Genomic DNA, 22598 nt, shown 5'->3' with positions numbered 1-22598 from the left:
AAAGAAAATTGAACAATCAGAACTGAAACGACAATTGTAGTTAACTAATGAAACGAAATAAAGACGAACAAAAATGTAAATCGAACCTTTATTCATCCTTAGTTAAACCAGCACTAAAGAAAAGTATATTGCATACTTTATTGCAAAATATTTCATATCACTACCGATATACTAATATTTTCATATTAAATTGGTGCGTTGATCAGTAGCCAGTGATTGGTGTATGCCTTTTGGCCACAAAGCAATAATTTAATTGGTTGGGCTTATGTTTTATCAATTTTGTATTGCGATTTGGTATTTATTTCAGATGTAAACCAAGCCGTTGCATATAGTTATTAATGAGTTTGTTAGGGAAAATCTAGAAATTAACTGATTGCTGGTTAGAAGTGTTGTCGATTTATTTTTAACTTAAAAATGAGACGATGATTTTTTTTTTCGAACTAATTTAACTAGTTGTACATTGTTGTACTCTAGGTCCATGATGGTATCCATCGTCATCATCTTCGTATGCCTGTCGTGAATAGCGTTGATTTCGTGCATCTTGTTCTGGGTCAAAGTCAATCTAAATGGAATAAAACCAAACGAAATCGAATTTATTATTGTCTATATAAACTTCCAACAAAAGTTCGAATGCCGTTAAATCGATTTGAACTCACCATATTGCATTCTTCAGCGTCGATTGGGATGTCGTCTCTGGGGCGAGGTGGAAGGCATTTTTCCAAATCGGCAACAATAGTCTGTGGTATTTTTTCCGGGAATACGATTTGGAACTGAACAATGAGACGGCCCTTTTCGAATGGATTCTTGTATTGGGGCATTCCTTCACCCATGATGGATTTAAACGAATCATGTTTCACCACTTCACCGGGTAAATTAGTCACAACCAAATCCCGATTGTCCAATGTCTTGATGACTTTTTGGAAACCGCACAATGATTCAACTAATTGCAGTGGCATGCGCATTACCAAATCTTGTTTTGACCGTTTGAAAACGGCGTGTTCAATTTCTTCGAGAACAATTATAATATCGCCTGGTTGCAACTCTGGCTCTTGGTCACCTTCACCGCTGAACACGATTTTTTGACCGTCACGCATACCTTTTTCGATGTTCACCTCCAAAATCTTGCGATCGCGAACCGTTTTCTTGCCATTACATGTCTTGCAACGATCTTTGGCCGCAATTATTTCGCCTTGTCCGTGACAATGGCTGCATACTTGTTCGATTTGTTGCGCCATACCCGGTCCGATCATGTGAATTTTTACCTCGATACCGTTGCCACGACAAGTTTGACATTTCTCCACTGCACCCTTTTTACCACCACGGCCTTCGCATTTATCACATATGATGCTTTTCTGTAATGCCAATTTGCGAGTGGCTCCGTTGTACAGTTCTTCTAATGTAACACCCAGTTGGTGGACCAGGTCTTTGCCTCGACGCTCACGTCGTCTACCACCAAAACCACCACCGCCAAAGAACATGTCTAATTGGAATGAAACCAAACAAAAACGAAATTAATAATATGCAACTTTAGTTCTTAACAAAAATTGAGGTGTCGCTGAACCGTTTGAACTCACCAAAGATATCCATTGGGCTGGAGAATCCGCCACCTCCACTGCCACCTTTCTTGATTGCAGATTCACCACCTTCGTCATAGATTTGACGTTTTTCTGCATCAGCGAGGACTTCATATGCCTGCGAAATTTGTTTGAACTTCTCTCCTTCGTTGGGATTTTTATCGGGGCTGAAACGTGAACATGAGAAAAAAAAGGAATTTACACCGCATTGAAATAAATATTCGTTTAAATATTTATGCATTAAATGTATGGTGAATGCAGTACTCACTGGTATTGAAGGGCAAGTTTACGGTATGCCTTTTTGAGATCTTCTGGCGAGGCATTTGGTTTCACACCAAGAATATCGTAATAAGCTGTTTCTCGAACCATTTTTGATGTGTTCACTAAGACCTATAAGCAGGAAATACCATTGATATAAATGTATTAACTTATCAATGTAGAATGTATTGCGCGCTGTGTGACTAATTCATGTTTGTGTGGAGGGAAAAAAATACATGAAATTTCACAAAGAGAAAACTTAGTTGGATTTTTCTTTAACAAAATGGCGTAGACTCAGAAAGAAATTTGTCTCGCTACTGATATTCCTCTTTAATCATTTATTCTGCAAGAATTCACTAGAATTTAATTTAACAATTTTTGTTGCTTTTTGCCAACGATTACTCAATGTGAAATATCTCGTTTAGACTAGCCGTATGCAATGTTCTACAATGATTGCAAAAGCACGTTTTTTTCTTCTTTTTGTTTTATTTCAATCACCTTATTTTGTGAAAAATTGTATGATTCTAGTATACTTTATTCCAATGCGTTGTTTTTTTTTTTTTAACAAATGAATAAAAATGTAAGTATAGTTTTGACTGGTTTTTATGTTTACGATTCACTTGTGTTCGCTTGAAATTTATGATTAAACGAATGATGTGAAATACCTTTTGCGTTCGGTTGAATCGAAAAAAGTTCCGAAGATTCTAGAAAATTCTTCGATATACACACTAGCACAAAGGCACGACCGTAAAGCTCACACTTCAATAGAAGAAAGATTGCACACTATATTTCGCGTCTGACAGCACGCTAATCGATCGTCGAACAAACGAGAAAGAGTGGCGCCACTGTCACTACATATGACACATTCAAATGAATTTTATAATGCGACTTACTTTTGATTTAATTTTATCTACTATTCAAAGGTGTTTTTTTTAAATAAGAAATGGATAATTAATGGTTCGTTTTGACCGATTTGAGACAGTTGTTTTTTCAATGGGACTGCAGCAAGAATTAATTTTTTTTTGTTAATTTGTGGGCTCATTTGTTCAGTTTTTGCATAAAAGTTCCAAAGCTTACATCAATACGTAACGCCATCTGTTTGACGTAAATGTAATGGTTTAAATTGACATCAACTTAGAGACGTAACTGCAACTCTCTTTTTTTCTCAATATTGTCTACGGCCTTATTATCTTATTAAACAGATATGCCTTTTTTCAATAAAAATTAAAGTCCTTATTTAGTTTGCTAATAAGTGTAAAGAAATTAAATTACATATTAGCCCAAATTAAGAAGCGTAATCGATTTGAGTAAAAAAAATTTACTAAGATTAGCGACAACTTAAGTGATATGAACATTGCTAAAGCTTGGTTGATTGAAAATAATAGGTTTGAAAAAGCGATGAGCCAGCACATACAAGGATGGATAAAATGTTAGGTGTTATGTAGCAGCATGGAAACTGTGGAAATTGAAAGCTTCAATTGGTACATACACAATCAGTTTGTGCCATAGTATATAAATGTGTATCAATATATGGTTTTCATAGGCGAAAACATTTGGCGAAGTTTTCCACATTGATGACAAAACGAGTTTTGCTTCCAGAGTGAACGGAAGCTCATCCTAGATACGTTACGTATTCACTTTTGTGTTTTTCGGCCATAGAAAAAGAAGACATCATTCTCGACTTATCGAACAAAGTTTCGCCAAGCCAATAACGTAACTTATCGACACTGAACGTTGAGTTGACACAAACACAGTGTTGTGCCATCGATTTGAATTCTTCGGTTTTTTAATTAAAAATCAATGTGACAAAAGTAAGTCAATAAGATTCTCTGAATCAAACAAATAGACCAAAATTAAATTTCAACGGATTTATATTTCAATTCGTATATTACGGATAGACAAAATCACGGCGATTGTTTTCAAAAAGTTATCCAAACAATAAATATTTTCACTGACAAACTGAAACCGTAATTTTTGTTTTTGGCAAGTTTCTCTATGTGTGATCTATACATGATGATTTGGTTTATTAACGTTCGAGTAAATCGATATCGATATCATGAAATCAAATTGTGTGTGTGTGTGTGCGTGTGTGTGTGACTCAAAGCCAAAGATATTTATTTGGTGCATTCTGTCCAAGTGAATCGGCATAAACATGTCGTAAAAAGTGACAACATGAATAAATAAAACAAAATCAGCAATTTAATGAATAAAAAAAGTCATTTATTTACATTTTTGTGATAATATCATTGACGTAATAACATTTTTGGCTGTAGCAAGAAAATGGGAAAGAGCGGCTCTGAACATTAGCTTTGGCAATTAATTGCGTTCTGTCTCTTGCAAACGGCCAATAGTTCGGCTCTTGATTTTGCATCGAACCGCACCGCACCGCACCTCCCCACCAAATTGTCAAAATCGTCGAATCAATAGAAAGGACTTGCACGTTTTATCGATTATTTTGGCATTTTCAAGTAATATTTTAATCACTTTCTCTCTCTCTCTCTCTCTCTCTCTCTCTCTCTCTCTCTCTCTCTTCAATCAAATACATGCTAGAACATGGGCTCATTTTCAATTGCGTATTATTTCATATGGATTAATTTGATGGGGTAACAGTCAACACATGCGACTCGTATCCTTTAGAACATTACGTCGAAACAATATACAGTAAAACCTCCCAATAGTGGACTCGCTCCGGCCGAAAATTGTTTCCACTATCTCGAGGTTTCTCTTAAACAGAGGTTCCACTATTGAGAAGCTTATAATGCTTTAAAAATGTGTTTTCCATTAATTAGAGGATTATTGTACGTTTATTTGAATATTGATCGAAACAGTACTATTTTCGTTTACGTAACAAGTAAACAATACAGCGGCACCTGGGGACTAAGTGCAATATGTCATGCTTTCAACGTTTGAACTAATGGATTAATGGATAGTACGGGGAGTTCCGAGAAATTCGTCGCTCAGGCTGTATTCAGTCTATTGCGAGACGCCCGTTTGAACTAGCACAGAAAAGTCAGATTCATAACGGATTTATTTGCGGCGATGGTAGCGATTCAAGCGACATATGACCGCTACTAAAGCCTTTTAAATTTTATGACAAATTTCATAGTTCATATTGCGAACATATTTTTTGTGTTCATATACTGCTATAAAAAAAACCCGAAACTATAGCAGAGTTTCAAATTTGTCTTCTTTCTTCCTTCCATCTTGTGGATTTTTGAAAAGATTCAGTTATCAAATTATGACTGATAGGATCAAAACACATCAATTTGACTTTCTGCTTCATTAGTTTTATAAAATTTAGTTTTTTCAAGCTGTTACAGTATTTTTAAACTTTTGACTCTGGTCCGATATTCTCGAGCAATTTTTCAAAAATCTAAATGAGTTTTCTATTCGTTTATTATCAACAAGATTCTCACTTCTTTGTTGTGCAGTTTAATTTAGTGAATACTTCTTATGTCATATCAAAATTGAGACAAACGTCTGCTGCACCACCAATAGAAAATGTTCCATAAAGAAAGTTATGCTTGGTTTGCACTTCACTGGAACAGTTTGATTTTCATATCATTTTTACGAATCAAATGCACATTCATCGACACAGTATCTACATTTGGGAACAATTGAAAAAATATTCTTTCACTTGAACAACGATTGTATATCACGAATCCTGCAAAAACAAACAATCACATAAAAAATTGGGCGGAAGAATTAAGTTGGTTGTAAATAAAAACCATTCAAATTGAATATTTCAGTCTGTAATTTTTTTCAGCCCCATCTAGATTTCTCAAACTTCCCCCACATCTCTTTTATACGTGAAAATGTGATTTAAAAAGTCTCCAAAATTACAATTTTTCCAAGTTATTCCAGCCTGGATATTATAATAGTATACTTAAGGCTAACAAAAATATTTATTTAAAAACGTCATTTTCGGCGTTTTTCATAGTTTTCACTTAAATGGTAAAAGATAGAGACGAGGTGTCTTCAGCAATTGTAGAATTTGACAAGCTCTATAATTGTCACGAAGACACATATTCTTTTATTAATTCGACGAAAACCGCGAAAAACTAAAGTTTCACGGTTTTTCGCGGTTTTTCTGGAATTGATAAGAGATAAGGTACAGTATACTGTATGTCTAAAAGTGGCAAATTATGGTAGATAATTTATTTTTGTGTGACCAATATTGAGAAAAGAGAATCAACCACAAACACACTTACCAAGGTTCCGAAACTTTAACTTTAGTCATCGTTCGTTTTAATTTTTTTTTGAGTGGTCTAGAGTTTGTCGAAGTTTTCTACTGAAACGCCTTACACTTCGATTTGCTATTATATATTACAGACAATTTTCTATTGATATTGTGTTTTCGAAGAATTTTTCTTCGTGATTTATTTTGATATTTTTGTTTTCTGTCTTTGATAGCTGACCGAAGATGCAAGTGATGCGACATATTTTATTTGGCATGCTGATATGTACATGCCTTATCGGTTACAGTCTAGCAGCTTCACTTTCATTATTGATGCCAGCTTCAAGCAGACTTCCCAACAACGGACACCATTCCCTCTCCTCCATATCTCATTCAAGTAAGTGTTTGCTGAGATTTTGTTCTAATTGAATTAATTCCATGTTAACATTTTCAATTTCAATCAAAAATGAATTTCAATAATTAGGATATTGAATTCTGAGCCTAACAGTCAATTTATATGTTTTTGATTGGGTGGATTTGATAAATTTTCCTGCCAAAATTTGAGACATACAACATTCGCAGCCGCATCGATTATTTCTGTGTTTGACATTGGCTTAAGAGTCTTACTTCAATTTCGTTCAAGAAAACGGTATGTCACAGCATGTCTGATTGAAGTCGACGGTAATGCAATGCAATGTGATTCAAAATCCATTCACTTAGACACATAAGAAAAAAATCTATTTTATTTGGTCAGTGAATCGAAATCAGTTATAATATCGTGATGAATTCAATCAATCATAGATCGTACATAATCTCTTTGAAAACTTTGGATTATTTTTCGAAGCGTCAACAAAAGCAGCAAATTAAATGTCATAGATCAGCTTCCACCTCTCGAATGTTCTGCTCTTTTTTCCATTCACCAATCACTCTCGACTATAAAACGGTCACGACAATACCATGAAAGGAGGAATAAAATGATGATGGGGTGAAAAGCACAGAAGAAAGAAAAAAGAAAAAAGAAACTATGTCGAGTTGAAACAACCAAATTGACTAGCCACGTCTTTATCCATTAGTAAACCAAAACTATGACAACTGTCGATATCATCTCCAGCTACTGTGTAACGGAATTCGTTCGCTCATATAGCATTGCTCGACATAATTTTGTGTTTATTTTATATTTTAGTGGATATGTTTGTATTTGTAGGATTTTACATTAAATTCAGTATCCGACGAGTGATGTACATCAAAAGAAGCCAAAGAGAAAAAAGTCGCACACATATACAGGCGAACTCACATATAGTCCAACCATAAATATGTATAAAACTATTCCCTCTCGTCAAATCAGAAAAAAAGACAAAAAAATATATGAGCACAGAAACAATTGAGAGAAAGTTGGTACCCCATCATCTTTTTTTTATATTAGAGTTGGATAATGTTTGAGAGCATGGCAAGAAATGTTCACATACAATTTTCATGCTTCTGCCACTCACTGTTATTCAATCCTTCTCTTTTGCCCGCTACGCGATTTCATTGTGGCAACGTTTCTTTTTTTCTGTGTGTATTTCGGTCCACTTTTATCTTCGTTTATAGTGGAAAAGTGGAAAATCAAATAGCTTTAATCCACTTTGCTAGTGAATATGATATGCATCCAACACTATATAACTGTATAAAGCAATGTAAATGCGTTGATGGCTTTCATGTGTTGTAATCTCTATTATTTTCGATTAATCTACAGAGATCTCTGACATGGCCAAGAGCTTATCTAAAGCTTTGAGTGAATATCGGAACAACGTCGCCTAATAATTTCTATCCATTTTGAGAACTACGTTTAGTGCAATCTCAGCTCAAATCCGATTTTAGGACGATAGATGCGCTCGATTCACGCTAATTAATCTCATTTCAACTAACAGTAGAACAAAGTCAAAATTATAGTTATAAAGGAAAAAAATGTAATCTATACACACGTACTATACATGGGTACATTAGGGTGTTTTTTATAACCTGAAAAAGAGAAATGGTAGATTTTAAGTTAAAGAGAAAAGAATTCTGTATCAATTAATGGTGTTCACACAACGGAGCAATCGATATTCACACTTCCCGAAGCAAAAAAGACTGTTTTTTTTCATTCAAATTTCTAAATAACTCTCGCTCCGAAGCGTTGAACAAATTCTACTTACCGTGATATGATGCATAGAACAAGTCATATCCAAAAATGTGGTGGCGTGATGTCAATTTGACATTGTCAAACCGAAAAATGAACACGACTCATTCTGATCATCAAATAAAACCACTCATGTACTGTGACACATTAAGTTAGACACCTTATACATCTAAAATAGCCCAGTAAGTGCAAGGCTTGAGAACTCTAATAAACTATCAGAAAATATTTGTTAAAAAAACTTCAATGCTGAACGCCGTCGTCATTCGGTAGTCGCAACAATGCTGGATGTATCGGAATGTCAAACAGCGTGCAAAGACCTGAGTAAATAGTAAACAAGCACACAAATGACAATTAATTCAAGCGAAAATCAAATCTACTTTTCAAATGAAATATTAATAGATAATGAACCTTTGTACAAGATCAGTTCGGCTGCTGATATGTCCCGATGCCAAAGTGATTTGAGCAACTTGCGTGATTGTGCAGCGTCTTCTGTTTCAGCGTTTTCAGCAGCATTTGGTTGCCAGGTTTGGAAAAAGCGTTGCTTCTTTGACACCAAACGTCCTGAATTTCGTTGGGTTAGAATGGCTGCAATAGTATCACCTTGGTCACGCATTCCCTCCCATGTACGCATGATTTTCCGGTGCATTTGTAACACTCGTTTGCTCACGTTCGTATAGATGGTCAAGCATGTCTGCGAGCTTCCTCAGCGAGCCAGCTCCTCAATATGTGAGCGCTCAGCTCATAGAGAGCTGGCTTATTTAGGTGGCGTTGCAATACAAAGAAATGTCAGAATGTTGACAGCTAATATTTTAAAAAAAGTGAAAATATTCTGACATTTCTTCCTATGGTAACGCCACGTAAATGAGCCAGCTCACTCTACGCTGAGCGCTCACATATTGAGGAGCTGGCTCGCTGGGGGAGCTCGCGGACATGCTTGTAGATGGTTATCGGAAGTTCAACACGTTCATCTGGTTGCAATCGTTGCAGTCCTTGTATCGCTTGCTCTTCGTCCATATCGGGAACCTTTTGAAGCATCGGGCACAATGTTGCGATGCCATCTACAAACCGAACGGTACAATTTCCACGTCTTTTGAAGGCTGCAATCAGCTTGCGAACGCCTGGACGACGCACGTACTTTTTGATTTGGATCGGGCAATTCGGTGAAATTTCGGCTGCTCCGATGTTGATGATAGCTGCCTTGAAATGTACCAGTTTACCGGCGATGAGATCAATTGCACGACGCCATTCAATATGTTTGTCCAAACGTAAGCGTGCATATTTTTTCTGACTGTATGCCGCAATGCCATTTTGGAACATTCGCAGGCAATGTTCGATGTAAAGACTCGTGTCATTCGTTCGGCATTATTGTTGCGCGCATCTTGCTTCGATTTACGATGGTATTGTTCGAAAGAAATCTTCTCGTTGCTCTGAAAATCAAATGCAACAAAAGTGAATTAATTTTTCTTCTCCTTCTTCTTCTTCCTCTTCCTCTTCCTCTTTCATTTTGTAAATACTTACCTCTTTGGTGGTAAGATTGCAATGGACTGCCGCAATAAAAGTTCGCATGCTTGGTTTCGGCCTCAACTTGAACAACGGTTTGCCTTTGTTTCTGGCAATCTGAATAACACCGACGCTGACACACCATCTGATATTATCGAATCGCCGAATTCCTTCTTATTCTTGGCCAGCTTGGTGATTTCCTCCATGTTGAAATACGAACGCCAGCTTCCTATTCTTTTAAATTCAGTCTGTGAGATGAAGCGCTGGAGGACTTCGCCTTTCTTGTTGACTCGAAGACCATCTTCTTGCTTTCATTGACTTGACGCCACATAGAATATTGTACAATGCATCCGTATCAATTTTCACGTGTCGGCGCTGAAATGTGCACTTCGGAATGACTGTAAAGGTGATATCAGGCGGCTCTGGAAATTCTGGCTCTTGCACATAGAGCGGATATTTTCGGAACGGATTCCAACTTTGGCGTAGATTGGCAAACGAGAGATGAAAGTAATGAATATCGCGCTGTATATTTATGAACATGCGCAATGCTTGGAACCAATCAAAGTCGGAATATTCTTATACACTTATAATGTATTAGTTGTTGAACAGTCAAGCTATTGCATACTAGTAGCGCCTCTAGTGAGTTTCGCAAAGAACTACCGAGAATAACAGCGACAGCATTCAAAACAGATTATGACGAAATAACATTCGTGTCTGTGTCCGTGTGGTTTGTTGTGTCGGTTACTGAAGGTGGCGGTACTAATTCATGTGTACGAAAACTTCAACATTTATAATGAATTCTACAAATTCTTTGATGTTTTGAATGGGTGTGGATCATCCGGTCTGTAAGGTGCTCCAATCCAATACAGCTCCGCCGCATTTGCATTGCCACGCGTGCAATCTCGTCGTTTGTATGTGAATTTGATGGCATTTTTGTCTGTGGCCATGGAAGGATACCAAATAACGATACCGAACAATAGTTTTACTTTTTACGAATGAATTGAATATTACAATACAACAATTATTATTATTATACAACAAGAGTATGTATTTAAGGAACATTTGCGCAGAAATTTGGGAAATTGGCCATGCTATGAAATGCTTGTATTTTGTGTAATTTTTTCGGTGTTCCGGTTTAGACTTGACTGAATTGTTTTCTTTACACAGACATTCACAGTTGGTCAACTAATTAGACTTTTCTATAATTAATAGGACTGAATATGGGCCGAATGAAATATATCTGCAGTATAAAGTGATATATTCCATTTGCAGTGCTTGCTGGTTTATGGCGACCGGAATTGGATGCAAATGAATGCGCTACAATTTTATTATATACTGGAAATACCATTAACGTTACTTAAAATTCAAATACCGCTTCATCATCATGTCAGCCTATATATTACGGCTTGTATCAGTTTTAAACAATTTCAAATAAAATATTTGAATCACATGATACAACTTGAGTCTAATTGCACGTTATTTTTTCGTAATAGCTTTTATTTTTGTTCCGCTATTTGGAGCTTTTTTTTTTTTAAATGAAACGCAAAATGTTATAAGCATATATCATGTTTTATGTGGATGGATCACTATAAAATGTTATTGCAATCCGGAATCACAAGATAAATAATGAGATAAGCCGCGAGTTAACGGAAAGAAGTTATGGTGTCCTAGAAAATGATATTCGTAAAAATCTCGTCATAAATTTCGAGTAAACAACTTGAGAATGAAAAAGTAGAATCAAATAGCATAGATCCAATTATTTCATTTAAAATTTTCTCAAATTTCGGATGTCATAAAAGAAACTGGTGAACGCAATGCTATATTCTCATAGTCAACAGAATCTGTGGCTATTGGCCAGATTTCACAACACAAAAATTAAAGTTAAAGGATGGAATTGCAATTTTTAATATGCCAGGCACCAATTCGAATGAAAAACAGAGAATGGTCATTTGGGTTTGGGCATACGCTATACACTGTCTATTTGATATGCTAGATACCATCAGAGCATGAATGAAAGCGATTATGTTATATACTATTGTACCGCTGTCTCTATTACTCTTCAACTTTTCACCGTAGTTGATGGTAGATTTTTGAGGATGCATATTTTAAGCCTTTTCCACATTGCATAAACTATCTTTTCCACATTCTTTAATTAATAACTATAAAGCTAAAGAAGAAAACGTTTCGAGTTTTGTAATATTGTACATGTCAAGAGCTCTCATCGAATATTTCATTCCCCCAATAAAATACGCAATAAGGATACAATTGTTTTATGGGTTATATTGGTAAACCCACGCAAATCTAGATTATAAAACGGATAAAAGACTTATGAATGACATAAATCTAACCCACTGTATTGACATGTATACTAAGCACCAGCTAGTGGACGGATCGATCAATTCGAAAGCAATTTGTTGTGAATGTGCCAAGTGATAATCAAATGTTGAAAATCGAAAAGAATAATAAAAAAATCCACAGGCCAATTTCGGTTCATATATCATTTTGTGGAAGCAAATTGATCATTTCCAATAAGAGTTAGAAGTAAATTTAACAGAGCTATGGCTTTTGGAACAAAAAATGGCCAATAAACTGTGAGATACTTTTCGTTAGATGTTCGAATGATAGACATGGAAAACGAATCGTTTTTTACACTAAGTTAAGATTGTGAAAATATATCACCATAATACCATATGGATGCCTGAACAAATTACCGTAATCGGAAAGTCATTTCGATAAAATTAAAAGATAACTCCATTTACACTATAAAAATCGTACACATTTTAATATTCAACATGAGATCTGTATTTCTTTCACACGTTATTTCATTCCATTTTATCGCGTATATATTCTAGAAAATTCCCTCACCGCAATAGTTTCTCTATTCGATAAAATAGTCGATGAAATATTTTCCCTACGACGAAATTGAATTGATGTTGCAAGTAGAAATGTACTGACCCGAGTAGATAAAATGGATTGAACATACCAATTCCTGTTCTTATATCTCTTTAAATTGGAAGAATTATTCCTATTGAAAATAGATAAATATAAACACATTTTTTGTACATAGTAAGAAATTATTCTTGACTGTGAATTATTTCTTCATACATCTATATACTCGACATGTGGCTGTGTTCGCCATCACGTTGTTAGGAATTGTTTTGGATGTGGTGCTGCTTTTTGGGTATTGCCAAGCGCACACCATTATAAAGTGAACAAATAAATAAAGTGCACTTGCCTTAAATTCATTATTAGGAATGAATTGAAGACATAATCATGATAGGCTGAGTGTTATGACTGTAACGATTACTCCCAAATGAATATGAGAGGAAAAAAAATACCATTGAACATATTTTTCTAATAAATTGTGTCTGAGAATTTAATTTTATTGTAAAGAAATGCTCACAATTGGATATACTAGCGCAAAGGCAAATAGTCGAGGCAATTGAAGAAGATGAAAAAAGGCTAACAAATTGGACAACGACATTGCCAACAACAATTCGCCACCAAGACTGTTAGCTTTTAGAGCTCGTAATTTGGTTGATTTATTGCAGTTCTGTTAATACTGCAGTATATTGTTTGGTTTATTTTTTTCTTTGAAGCCATCTTCACTCTTCTATTCCCTATTTGATTTGCACTGTATGTACTTTTTTGATACCATATTAGCTTGAACCAATGAAGATCAAGTTGGCATTGCGCTATCATACTATTAAAATCATAAAACTGGAAAATTCAGTAAAGGAAAAATAAGATGGCCAAGAAAATGCAGCAGAAGAAATGGTCTCACACCACTTTGGTTTGCGATCGCAGTAAGCACTTTAGTTGACATACTGACGATGGGACTAAGTGATGAAGCCAACAATGAAAGTTTTTTTTCCCCTTCTATCTACACTGTACCAAAATGCAGAGCGTCTTCGTTTCGTTTGGCACAAACTAGACCACATTTTTCTGTGATTTTGTACAGTCGCATTCTTTTGTGTATATTCGGCAAACAATGCATAGAATGATTCATTGGCGTTTGCCTGCAATACAATCTAGTAACAATGTGTGTACTTACATTACCCCCGAGTCGGGATTGCACATAGCGAGCCCAATTCGATCTAGGCAAAAACAGCAAACTGAAAAATAATAAAACGAAAGGAAAAAAACATTTCACAAACTAGATATTCCACAGTCAAGTAGGTCTTTTTTGCATTGCAATATTGATTTTGGCAAAGATTACAATTTCAGATTTATATTTATATCATGCATGTGCTTTGTTGCATAGACTGGCTTCCCACTGTTAGTATGTAACAATGATTTGTGGGTCTATTGTATTATTTTAGTTTGATTTGATATGCTTTTTTGTTGCGTCATTTTGGATTCGTACACGTTTATGGGCGGTGTGCTTTTGATGCGTAGTTGACATCTTTCTCAGCAACTTTGACCTTGAATGTTCGAAATATCGAGCACCAACATTTCGATGTAATAGATTTGCAATTGAATAATTTTGATCTTTTTTCAAAATGTGTTCTGCTACGAGAACAGTTAAGTCTCCAAATATGGCCATAAATACATATATAGAAAACTCAATAAAAACACTACGCTACAAATATACCGCGTGTATTCCCTGCGCACGCTACGTTTATACCATTTTCACGCTTACGCTTATTTTATACATAGTTTAATACAGAGTCGAAGGTATATTTGAGGGATATTTTCAGCGTGAACCGCATGCAAAGCATACGGATAGAATACGCTAAGTCTAAGTATTCTATACGTATGCTTTGCATGCGGTTCACGCTAAAAATATCCCTTAAATATACCGTGATAATGGTATAAACGTAGCGTGCGCAGAGAATACACGCGGTATATTTGTAGCGTAGTTTTTTTTTTTTATTGAGAAGCCTTATCCTACTTCAATCAATTAAATCCTCTTGTTCAACTCTCTGATTGTTGTAAATAATCGAACGATAATTTAACCGAATGAGATTTTTTGTATCTCAATTTAGAAAAGAACTGGGTGACACATCCGATTTTTTTTGCAATACTTCACCTCAATTTGATAATTTCTTGGTATGGCTCGTATAATTTTTGGATAGTTCATGCAAAGAATTTTGAAAATTTTGAAAGATTGATAAAGATTCCAAAGCTCGTGGAACATTTCCTATATGGCATTTTGATTGTCATTCAATGCTAATAAGCTGTAAATTATGTTTGTTACTTTTCCGTACACAACGTGTCAAGGGAAAGTATAGGAATTGGTCCCGAAAACTTTTTTCGCAAAATTGGTTTAGATCATCATAAAAACTCATGAAACGCGTAGAAAACACTTTTTGAGACACTTTTCCGTTCGTGTGCCGTCGTCGTCGTCGTCGTCGTTGTCGTCGTTGTCGTTGTCGTTGTCGTTGTCGTTGTCGTCGTCGTCGTTGGTGTTTGTTAACACGATAACTCAAAAAATAATTGAGATAATCAAAATCTGGAAATGCCAAAAGTTCAAGGTTTAAATTTTCCCATCCGCTCGATAGAGCCTCCATAGATTGAATCGAAAGAGTTTTTCAAAAGAGACTCTTTCAAAAGAATCTTTGCAACAATTTTCAATATTCTGCTACAAATTACGGCTGTAAACTATATTCAAATGATTGGTTTTGATTTATATTTTAATACTATGAAGAAAAAAAACAAAAAAAATTGATTTGTATTAAATTTTATTGAAATTATTGATTTCATTAAAACGATCATTTTGACAATCGTATAAATGTCAAGTATGGCATGAAGTTCCAGTGTATGGTGAAATGTCACAAATCATTGTACGACGATTGTCAAAATATGGATCAAACGAAATCAATTATTTTAATAAAATTTAATACAAATCAATTTTTTTAGTTTTTTTCTTCATAGTATTAAAATATAAATCAAAACCAATCATTTGAATATAGTTTACAGCCGTAATTTGTAGCAGAATATTGAAAATTGTTGCAAAGATTCTTTTGGAAGAGTCTCTTTTGAAAAACTCTTTCGATTCAATCTATGGAGGCTCTATCTAGAAAGGTCGTTGAAAGGTCGCGTTCAGTGTCGGTATTGATCGATGAAATGTACTAAACACGAGATTGTGTATTACGATGAGTTGTATGGAAAAAAAATTCACTTTCAATTGAAAATGTGAGATTTGATGTCTATAAAGAGACAAAAGAATGATTTGCCATTCATTATTGTGTACTAGTGTTTTTTTTCAGATAATTTTCGGCTTTTTTTAAAACAAAGTTGCAACACTTGAAATTGGTCGTGCCGTGTTTTAAACTTGATGATGACAATTCGTTCACTCTTATGTTTTGTGCATTTTGCATGCCAATAGTCGAAAAAACGGTGATTTTCTTTTCTAAATTGGTTTATGAATGAAAAAGTGATTTTGTATAAAATTGGATAAACAATAAATGAAATCTTCATCAGAACCGTACGAGAAGATATTAGTATCACCGACAACAGATAACGACACAGAAAACATTCAATTTAGTACATCTGTCAAAAAGCATGATCCATTGCTATAGCAGGTTTAAAACTCTTTAAAGCCAATAAGAATCGGTTTACGGGTACCTCTCATACAAAATTGTCGAAGTTTTAGTTAAAGTGAGCAATTTTTCACTGCTCACGCATAATTTTATATTTTCACTGCCTTTATTTCAAGAAAATTCACAAAAAATAACCAAAAGTACCTACGGACAACGCAGGCCAACGATACAGAAAAGTTCGGGATTACCAATGTAATTCTTTTTATTTTGTTAGTTTTAACTGTGCCACTACGGGAGGTCACTTTCGTCGTTTCTGGTTGTTGTTTTATATGTAAAATACATGTCATTAGACGAGGATGTCATTTTGTCAGATTAAAACAAAGAATGACTACCAGCTTCGCCCTATTCGAACTTTTCATGATATTTGTACGTGAAATTTATAAGTGCATCTTTTGAAAAAACCCAAAATCAATGAAAGTTCAAAGTTTTTGATAGATTATCTATGGTATTTATATGTGACACATACAGCGCCATCTATTGAAAAAAGTCACAATGGTGTCAAGTTGAAATAAGGCAGAATAACCCAGAAAATGGTTGTCATTCTTTAAAGATTCGAATTTCGAATACATTAGCTTATTCAAAGGAAGTTATTATTTTTCATAGCAATCGTAAATGATGTTCAATTATTTCTGTGCTGAGACAGCTCCTCACATAAATGTGAACACTCGTTCACAAATAGGTTAAATTTAATTAAACTATTACAACTCTCCTATTCACTTTGAATTTGACAACTGATATTGAGCGCAAACACCACCTATATAATCTAAGGCTTATGACCATACAATCAAGTAAACTCTCCGTTTTGTCAAACATCATACTGAAGTATAACATACACACATCACGAACTCGCCATCGGTTCTTTAGATGGCGCTTCGGTCAACCGAGTTCCAACTGAATACATAAATCAGTATACAAAGTATTCCACTGTTGTACTATTATCTAATTTTTCCCCAGAGCCTTCAATCGGCTGACAAACTCCATGAAAATTTACGTATGCAATTCCGTATAGACCGCTCCACTCTACTGAAAATCGTATAGATATATACGTAAATTTGACACAAACATATCGCTACGTGCTCAGCTGAATAAATTACGGAAAAAGCACTTCCCTTTGATCCCCAACCATCTCAGGGAGCTTTCTTTGAAATATCTCACTAAATTATGTGCTCGTTTTCTTTAGAAATTATTCCATTTTATATGGGACACATGTAGCTGCCGCATGGAAGCAACTGAGTAATAAACCCAGCAAAACTTAGATATTAAATGATTCTCAAATCGTCAATGAATCACATTAAAATGTTTGATATGAATATGTTGATATTATTTCTACTAAACTTGAGTGACATTTCGACAGTTCTATCATTATTGCATAAACGGTAAAAATTTGAAGCTCAACACATTATCGATTTGTTTTTGAAAGTACAAATGGTTTGATGAAAAGTGTTTGTTGAATTGCTTTGCCACAAAAAAGTCTTGGTCTGATGACATTTATGTCTTCTTGACATGTTTTCATTGTTTAACCACGAACATATGTTAAAGTAAATAGGATTATTAAAGAAAAAGCAGCGAAGAAAACATGAAATAGAAATTGCATTCATATTGAATTATTTATTCTTCCATTTTAGGAAATTTTTTACAAATACATTCAAGTTGGAAATAAGAATATTTTCTTCTGCTTTCAGATGCACTGCGCAATAATTATATAAAACGTAGTGATGAACTCCAGGTGAGTAAATATTTGTGGAGTATATGCTCACAAATTAACATGTTTACACTAAAAATCCAAGACGAATTATACCGGTTTGCGGTTTTAATAGAACTCTAAAGTGGAAAATCAAAACTTTCATTGAGTTAGGTAACAAAAATAATCACAGTTTCAAATCATTTCGCATAAAGTGGAAATATGTGTTCATTGAATGCGATTTGGTAAACAACTTGTGCTTGTCGCTTAGAGCTTGTAAAACATAGAATGACGCAGTGCACTTGTACGCGTTATATACTTTAGGAAAATGGGGATTTGGTTACAGCTTAGGCTACGATGCTAGGGTATTTACCATAAAAATGGAAAAGTACATTGTGAACGTCATTCTGAAAACATGATGCTACTGTAAATTCAGTGTGTAGTTAATTTGAGCGCAAAAATTCTACTTTGGAGTTAAACCGAAAATTGAAATGTACAAATACAAAAATCGTCTCTTGAATAATAAATGAACATACATTCATATCAATCAAATTATATCGGTGATATATCGACGAAAAAAGAACTCAGTTAATCGCATATTCATTCAAGAGCTGTGGCATTTTATCGCCGATTTTTGTATTTTTTTAGTACGATTTTTGGAAATTTGAGTACGATTTTTGTATGTTTTAGGACGATTTTAGTTTTATTAAATCAAATAACCATTTGTGCTGACAACATCCATTTTGAGTTGCTTTTGCCTCTTTGAAATAAAATTCATTTGTCAGCTGAATGCCAAAAGTTTTGGAATTCACGAGCGCCTTACTGTTAAGCATCAAAAAATCACATAGTCACAGCGACCGCACAAAATAACAAGAGAAACACACGCAACTGATAAATTATTATGGATCAACGTAGATAGAATTGGTATTGGATGGTGTTTTTGAAAGTCTCTCCTTAGTATGCTGGGAAAACGTCTGTAGATGAGCTTAGATAAATTGTAATACACCATATGAAGCATGTTCATGTTCAATGCATTGTAGTATATTGAACTTGTCCATCGAATTTGAAATGTTTACAGTTTCATTGATAGGAAAATTACACAATATAACATAATATTTGGTATCATTGCAGACAGAGGTAGATCAAGATGTCTTGGATTTAGAGAGCTTAAAACGTGTGACAAACGATGCACCAACAGAAAAACAAGGTGACAAATTGGCAACTCTTGAAATGCAGTTAGCAGCTGCTTCTGCCGTTGCTGCGACTGCAGCAGTGAATGCTGGACACCATGAGCAGTATGATACTTCGACATATGGAAATAACGAAAAGCAACCAGCCGAAACAGATGCAACAATCAAAGTCCCATCCACTGATGATGTCCATTCCGAAATTGTTACTCCAAATGTGAACGGAGCACAAGGTGCTCAACCCAAAGTGAGCATTCCAAATTCAATTTTTATATTAAACAGTATTAAGATACATGACGCATTAGAATCGATCGTCAATTTGCCAATAGGTTGGATTGCCATGGAGAAGTTTAGATTAAATAAAATTTCCAAAAATATATTTCCAACTAAAAATGGTATTTGTTTGTATTTCTTCATTGTATTCCCATTGCCACCAACAACAACCAGCAATATCATGGAGCTGCGCGACTAGCGTTTGGACAAAATCCAGAAATTGTAAGTAGTACAAGTACATCAACTACCACAACAACCACTCAAATACCGGTATCAACTGCAATAACAAAGTCCTCGAGTCAAATATCAATAGACAACAGTTCTTCGGGCGTCGAACACGAAAGCACACCTCCTATTGAGATCACAAATAATGGTGGAAGACGCTCGGGAAACATGAATGGCGCTAAGGTTCCTCAATCCGTTTAAGACTAGTGCTTTCATTTGATTTACGTAGTAGTTGTGATTTGTTTTTAATTTTGTTTAACTTAGTGCAACGACGCTTTCGTTTCGTGTACAATTCTTCATTGAATTTAATTTCCTTCATAACGTTTTTAGTGATTTTGATTTGTAGAAAATTGATTGAAAGCTTAATTTACTTTGATCACCTTTATATTGATTTGTTATGCTTCCGGAAAATCGACTTTTTGTGAAAATTATTTATGTTATGTAACAATTAGGTAAACGCAACCGTTCTAAGCAACTTGAATTGAATTGACAAAACAACCAAATTGGATTTTTATTTCTAATAATATACTGTTATTTGATTTTATTATACAACCAAGTTCATCAATGTTCACTATTAGTTAGCACTAAATCCACTTCAAAATTCATTAGGTTTTCGCTGTGTTTTTTTTCACAATCTTTATACCTATAACGCCTAATATTTTTGTACGGCTTCAACAGAATGCGGAGTATCTATTCAAACATAGTGGTGGTCAATATTCAGCATTGGATATGGCGCAATACGTATTTTGGACTGGAGATGAGGAGGGTGTAGCAAAAGCCGTTGAAGAGTTCATTCGAAAGGGTTTGGTATGTTTTGGTGTCAGAAACATGCATCACATCATCATATTTTTTGAAGCTAAGCAAGTGCTTGCCAATTATGCATTCATTTTAACCTGAATCCAAATAAGTTTGATTTGAATCAATCAAATGTTGCGCTTGCAAAATTGATTAGTTGAATACAAACTTTTGATTGGTTAAATTCTCCGCCGCGTGAACAAAAATATCAAAATGTTATGCAGTAGAAACGTATTTGGACCAAAAAATGAGGAAATGTCGAAAAAAACAATTGAAATTATTTATTATATTGCAACAAAATTTGGTATAGCATAAAACTTCACTACGCTCAACACTTCCTGAAATTTTCATACGATTCTAATCACCAAATTTTGGCCAAAAATTTAATTTTTCGATTATAGGGAGAAAAGTTCGTAAATAAAACTTCAGTTTAACTTTAATTAATAGTTGAAGAATTGAACTTTAATGCTGTTTGCCTCAAAAACCTAAAATCACATATGTGAAGTAACAGTCCGTTTTAAAAGTCAGACTTAGGCTCAAAACATCGTCAAAAATAGAAATTTCTTTGCAAATTTGTTGAATAGCCCATATATATCCTCCATTTTTCGTCAATTAATGCAATTTCACTACGAAATACATATTTTTAAGTTTTTGATATCTGTGTGGAATGCTATAACAAATATTCATTTGCAGATGTCACGTGAAAATGCGATCAAGTTTTTAAGAGACATTTCGATGGGAATCGATTATTTGGAAAATGCGTACGCAACCAATCGTCAAGTTGATCCAATTGATGATAATTCATTACGGGTAACAATCAATATAAATATCACGTTGAAAATGTTGTTGCAATCGAGTTTTCGATATATCTGCATTTGAAGCGTGTAACGTGGAAAAAAAAACATTTACAATTATCACCGTTTCCGTATTTGTATCTCAACACAGGACTATCCACCAACGGTTGCAACGACAACAACTACTACTACAACAACAACAACGCAAAAACCAATTATATTGGTAGAGAAATCGGTGATTGCTCCATTTGGAGAAATTCCATCGCCATTGATGCAACTCAATAAAATTCCAAATGAAAAAACCAAAGGTTCATCATTATATCAATGAATATTATCATTCGATATGCGAATGAAAAATTAACAAATTTTCAATAACTTCCCATAGAACATTCCGTCAATTTCGATGAAGCGTCCGGTCGCCTGAGATTGGCCGACTTTCTTTATGCAGAGTATTCACTAGAAGAAGTAATATATCAATTGGCAAAGGTGAGAACAACGGAGCAATATGAGTCAAAATATGATAATAAACCATCCTCGTCTAATACCATTGATTTTATATGTAAAATAACAAAAAGAAACGAGAAAAGTGACCTCTCGAAGCGGCACAGTTGAAACTAACGAAACAAACACAATTGAACATGTCATTTTCATGTTCAGTGTTGGTTCTATTGTTTGCCGTATAGCCGAAGAGAGATGTCTACAGCTTAGTGGCGTTGAATGACATTCAACACCCATGTGATGAACAGTTTTTTTTTTATAAATAATTTCTATTTATTTTTCTTTTCAAGGTAATGTTTTCTCAGTCATTATCAAAGGGATCAGAAGAAGCGCAAATTGCCTTGCAACGACTGACAACATTCCTTGAAGGTGAAGGAACCAGCGGCCGAATATCACCCGCTTTGCAGAAAAAAGTCTTAGGTAACCTAAAATATTTGCAAAACTTATTTTAATGTTAATCGTCAATTTCTTCGCTATTTACAGATGTATTACTAGTTGCTTTGTCAGATTGTTTGGCAGAAAATCCACAGTTATTTGCAGCTGCAAAACTGAGTTTGGGTGATACGGGTGGTCAATTATCAAAGCAACCAGATAAACATTTTGCTATGCAAATAAATGAATAAAGAATTATTTACTTAAATAACAACAAGAAAAAATTATCGTTTCACCAAAACTTCAATATTCAACACGTCCACGCACACATGGAATAAAAGGATATACGATTAAATTAACACTTTGTCGAATTCTGTATATCTCATGTATTGAGCTTTGTAAGTTATAAGAATTTATGAATGTAATTTAATTGGAATAATAAAAAACATGAAACTCTACACAAATTTGGCGTTATAAATCTAACGAATTACAACGACAGTCGAAAATTCAAAAACAAAGACACTGGAAGGTAACTTAGAAATGTCATTTCTCACACGG

General features: G+C 34.6%; 2 protein-coding genes across 6 annotated transcripts; one reads left to right on the top strand and one right to left on the bottom strand.

Moving 5' to 3' along the window:
• Positions 1–74: 74 nt before the first annotated feature.
• On the bottom strand, positions 75–2655 carry LOC129575611 (dnaJ homolog subfamily A member 1). Of its 2 annotated transcripts, none has more exons than XM_055459474.1 (5): positions 2498–2655; positions 1843–1964; positions 1575–1741; positions 657–1480; positions 75–562 (listed from the first exon to the last, which is right to left on the bottom strand). In XM_055459474.1, the coding sequence occupies exons 2-5, from the start codon at positions 1941–1943 to the stop codon at positions 446–448; spliced, it is 1209 nt and encodes a 402-aa protein (XP_055315449.1). In that variant the 5' UTR covers positions 1944–1964; positions 2498–2655; the 3' UTR covers positions 75–445. The 2 variants fall into 2 exon arrangements, with proteins under 2 accessions (XP_055315449.1, XP_055315450.1); XM_055459475.1 differs by having other exon boundaries at positions 2331–2651.
• Positions 2098–22504, top strand: LOC129575609 (uncharacterized). Of its 4 annotated transcripts, XM_055459473.1 has the most exons (12): positions 2098–3313; positions 3376–3643; positions 6246–6406; positions 17898–17941; positions 19028–19330; positions 19531–19578; positions 20260–20388; positions 21070–21186; positions 21322–21478; positions 21556–21656; positions 21959–22088; positions 22152–22504. In XM_055459473.1, the coding sequence occupies exons 3-12, from the start codon at positions 6256–6258 to the stop codon at positions 22289–22291; spliced, it is 1320 nt and encodes a 439-aa protein (XP_055315448.1). In that variant the 5' UTR covers positions 2098–3313; positions 3376–3643; positions 6246–6255; the 3' UTR covers positions 22292–22504. The 4 variants fall into 4 exon arrangements, with proteins under 4 accessions (XP_055315448.1, XP_055315447.1, XP_055315445.1 ...); XM_055459472.1 differs by having other exon boundaries at positions 3082–3643; positions 22152–22498; XM_055459470.1 differs by having other exon boundaries at positions 3085–3643; positions 19531–19764.
• The last annotated feature ends 94 nt before the right edge of the window (positions 22505–22598 follow it).

This window comes from Sitodiplosis mosellana, unplaced genomic scaffold, assembly GCF_009176505.1.
Source record: "Sitodiplosis mosellana isolate CC-2019 unplaced genomic scaffold, AAFC_SMos_1.0 Smas_scaffold_6167, whole genome shotgun sequence".
NCBI lineage: Eukaryota > Metazoa > Arthropoda > Insecta > Diptera > Cecidomyiidae > Sitodiplosis > Sitodiplosis mosellana.
Note: the sequence above shows the minus strand (reverse complement) of the source record. Positions and strands in the feature narration are given on the sequence as shown.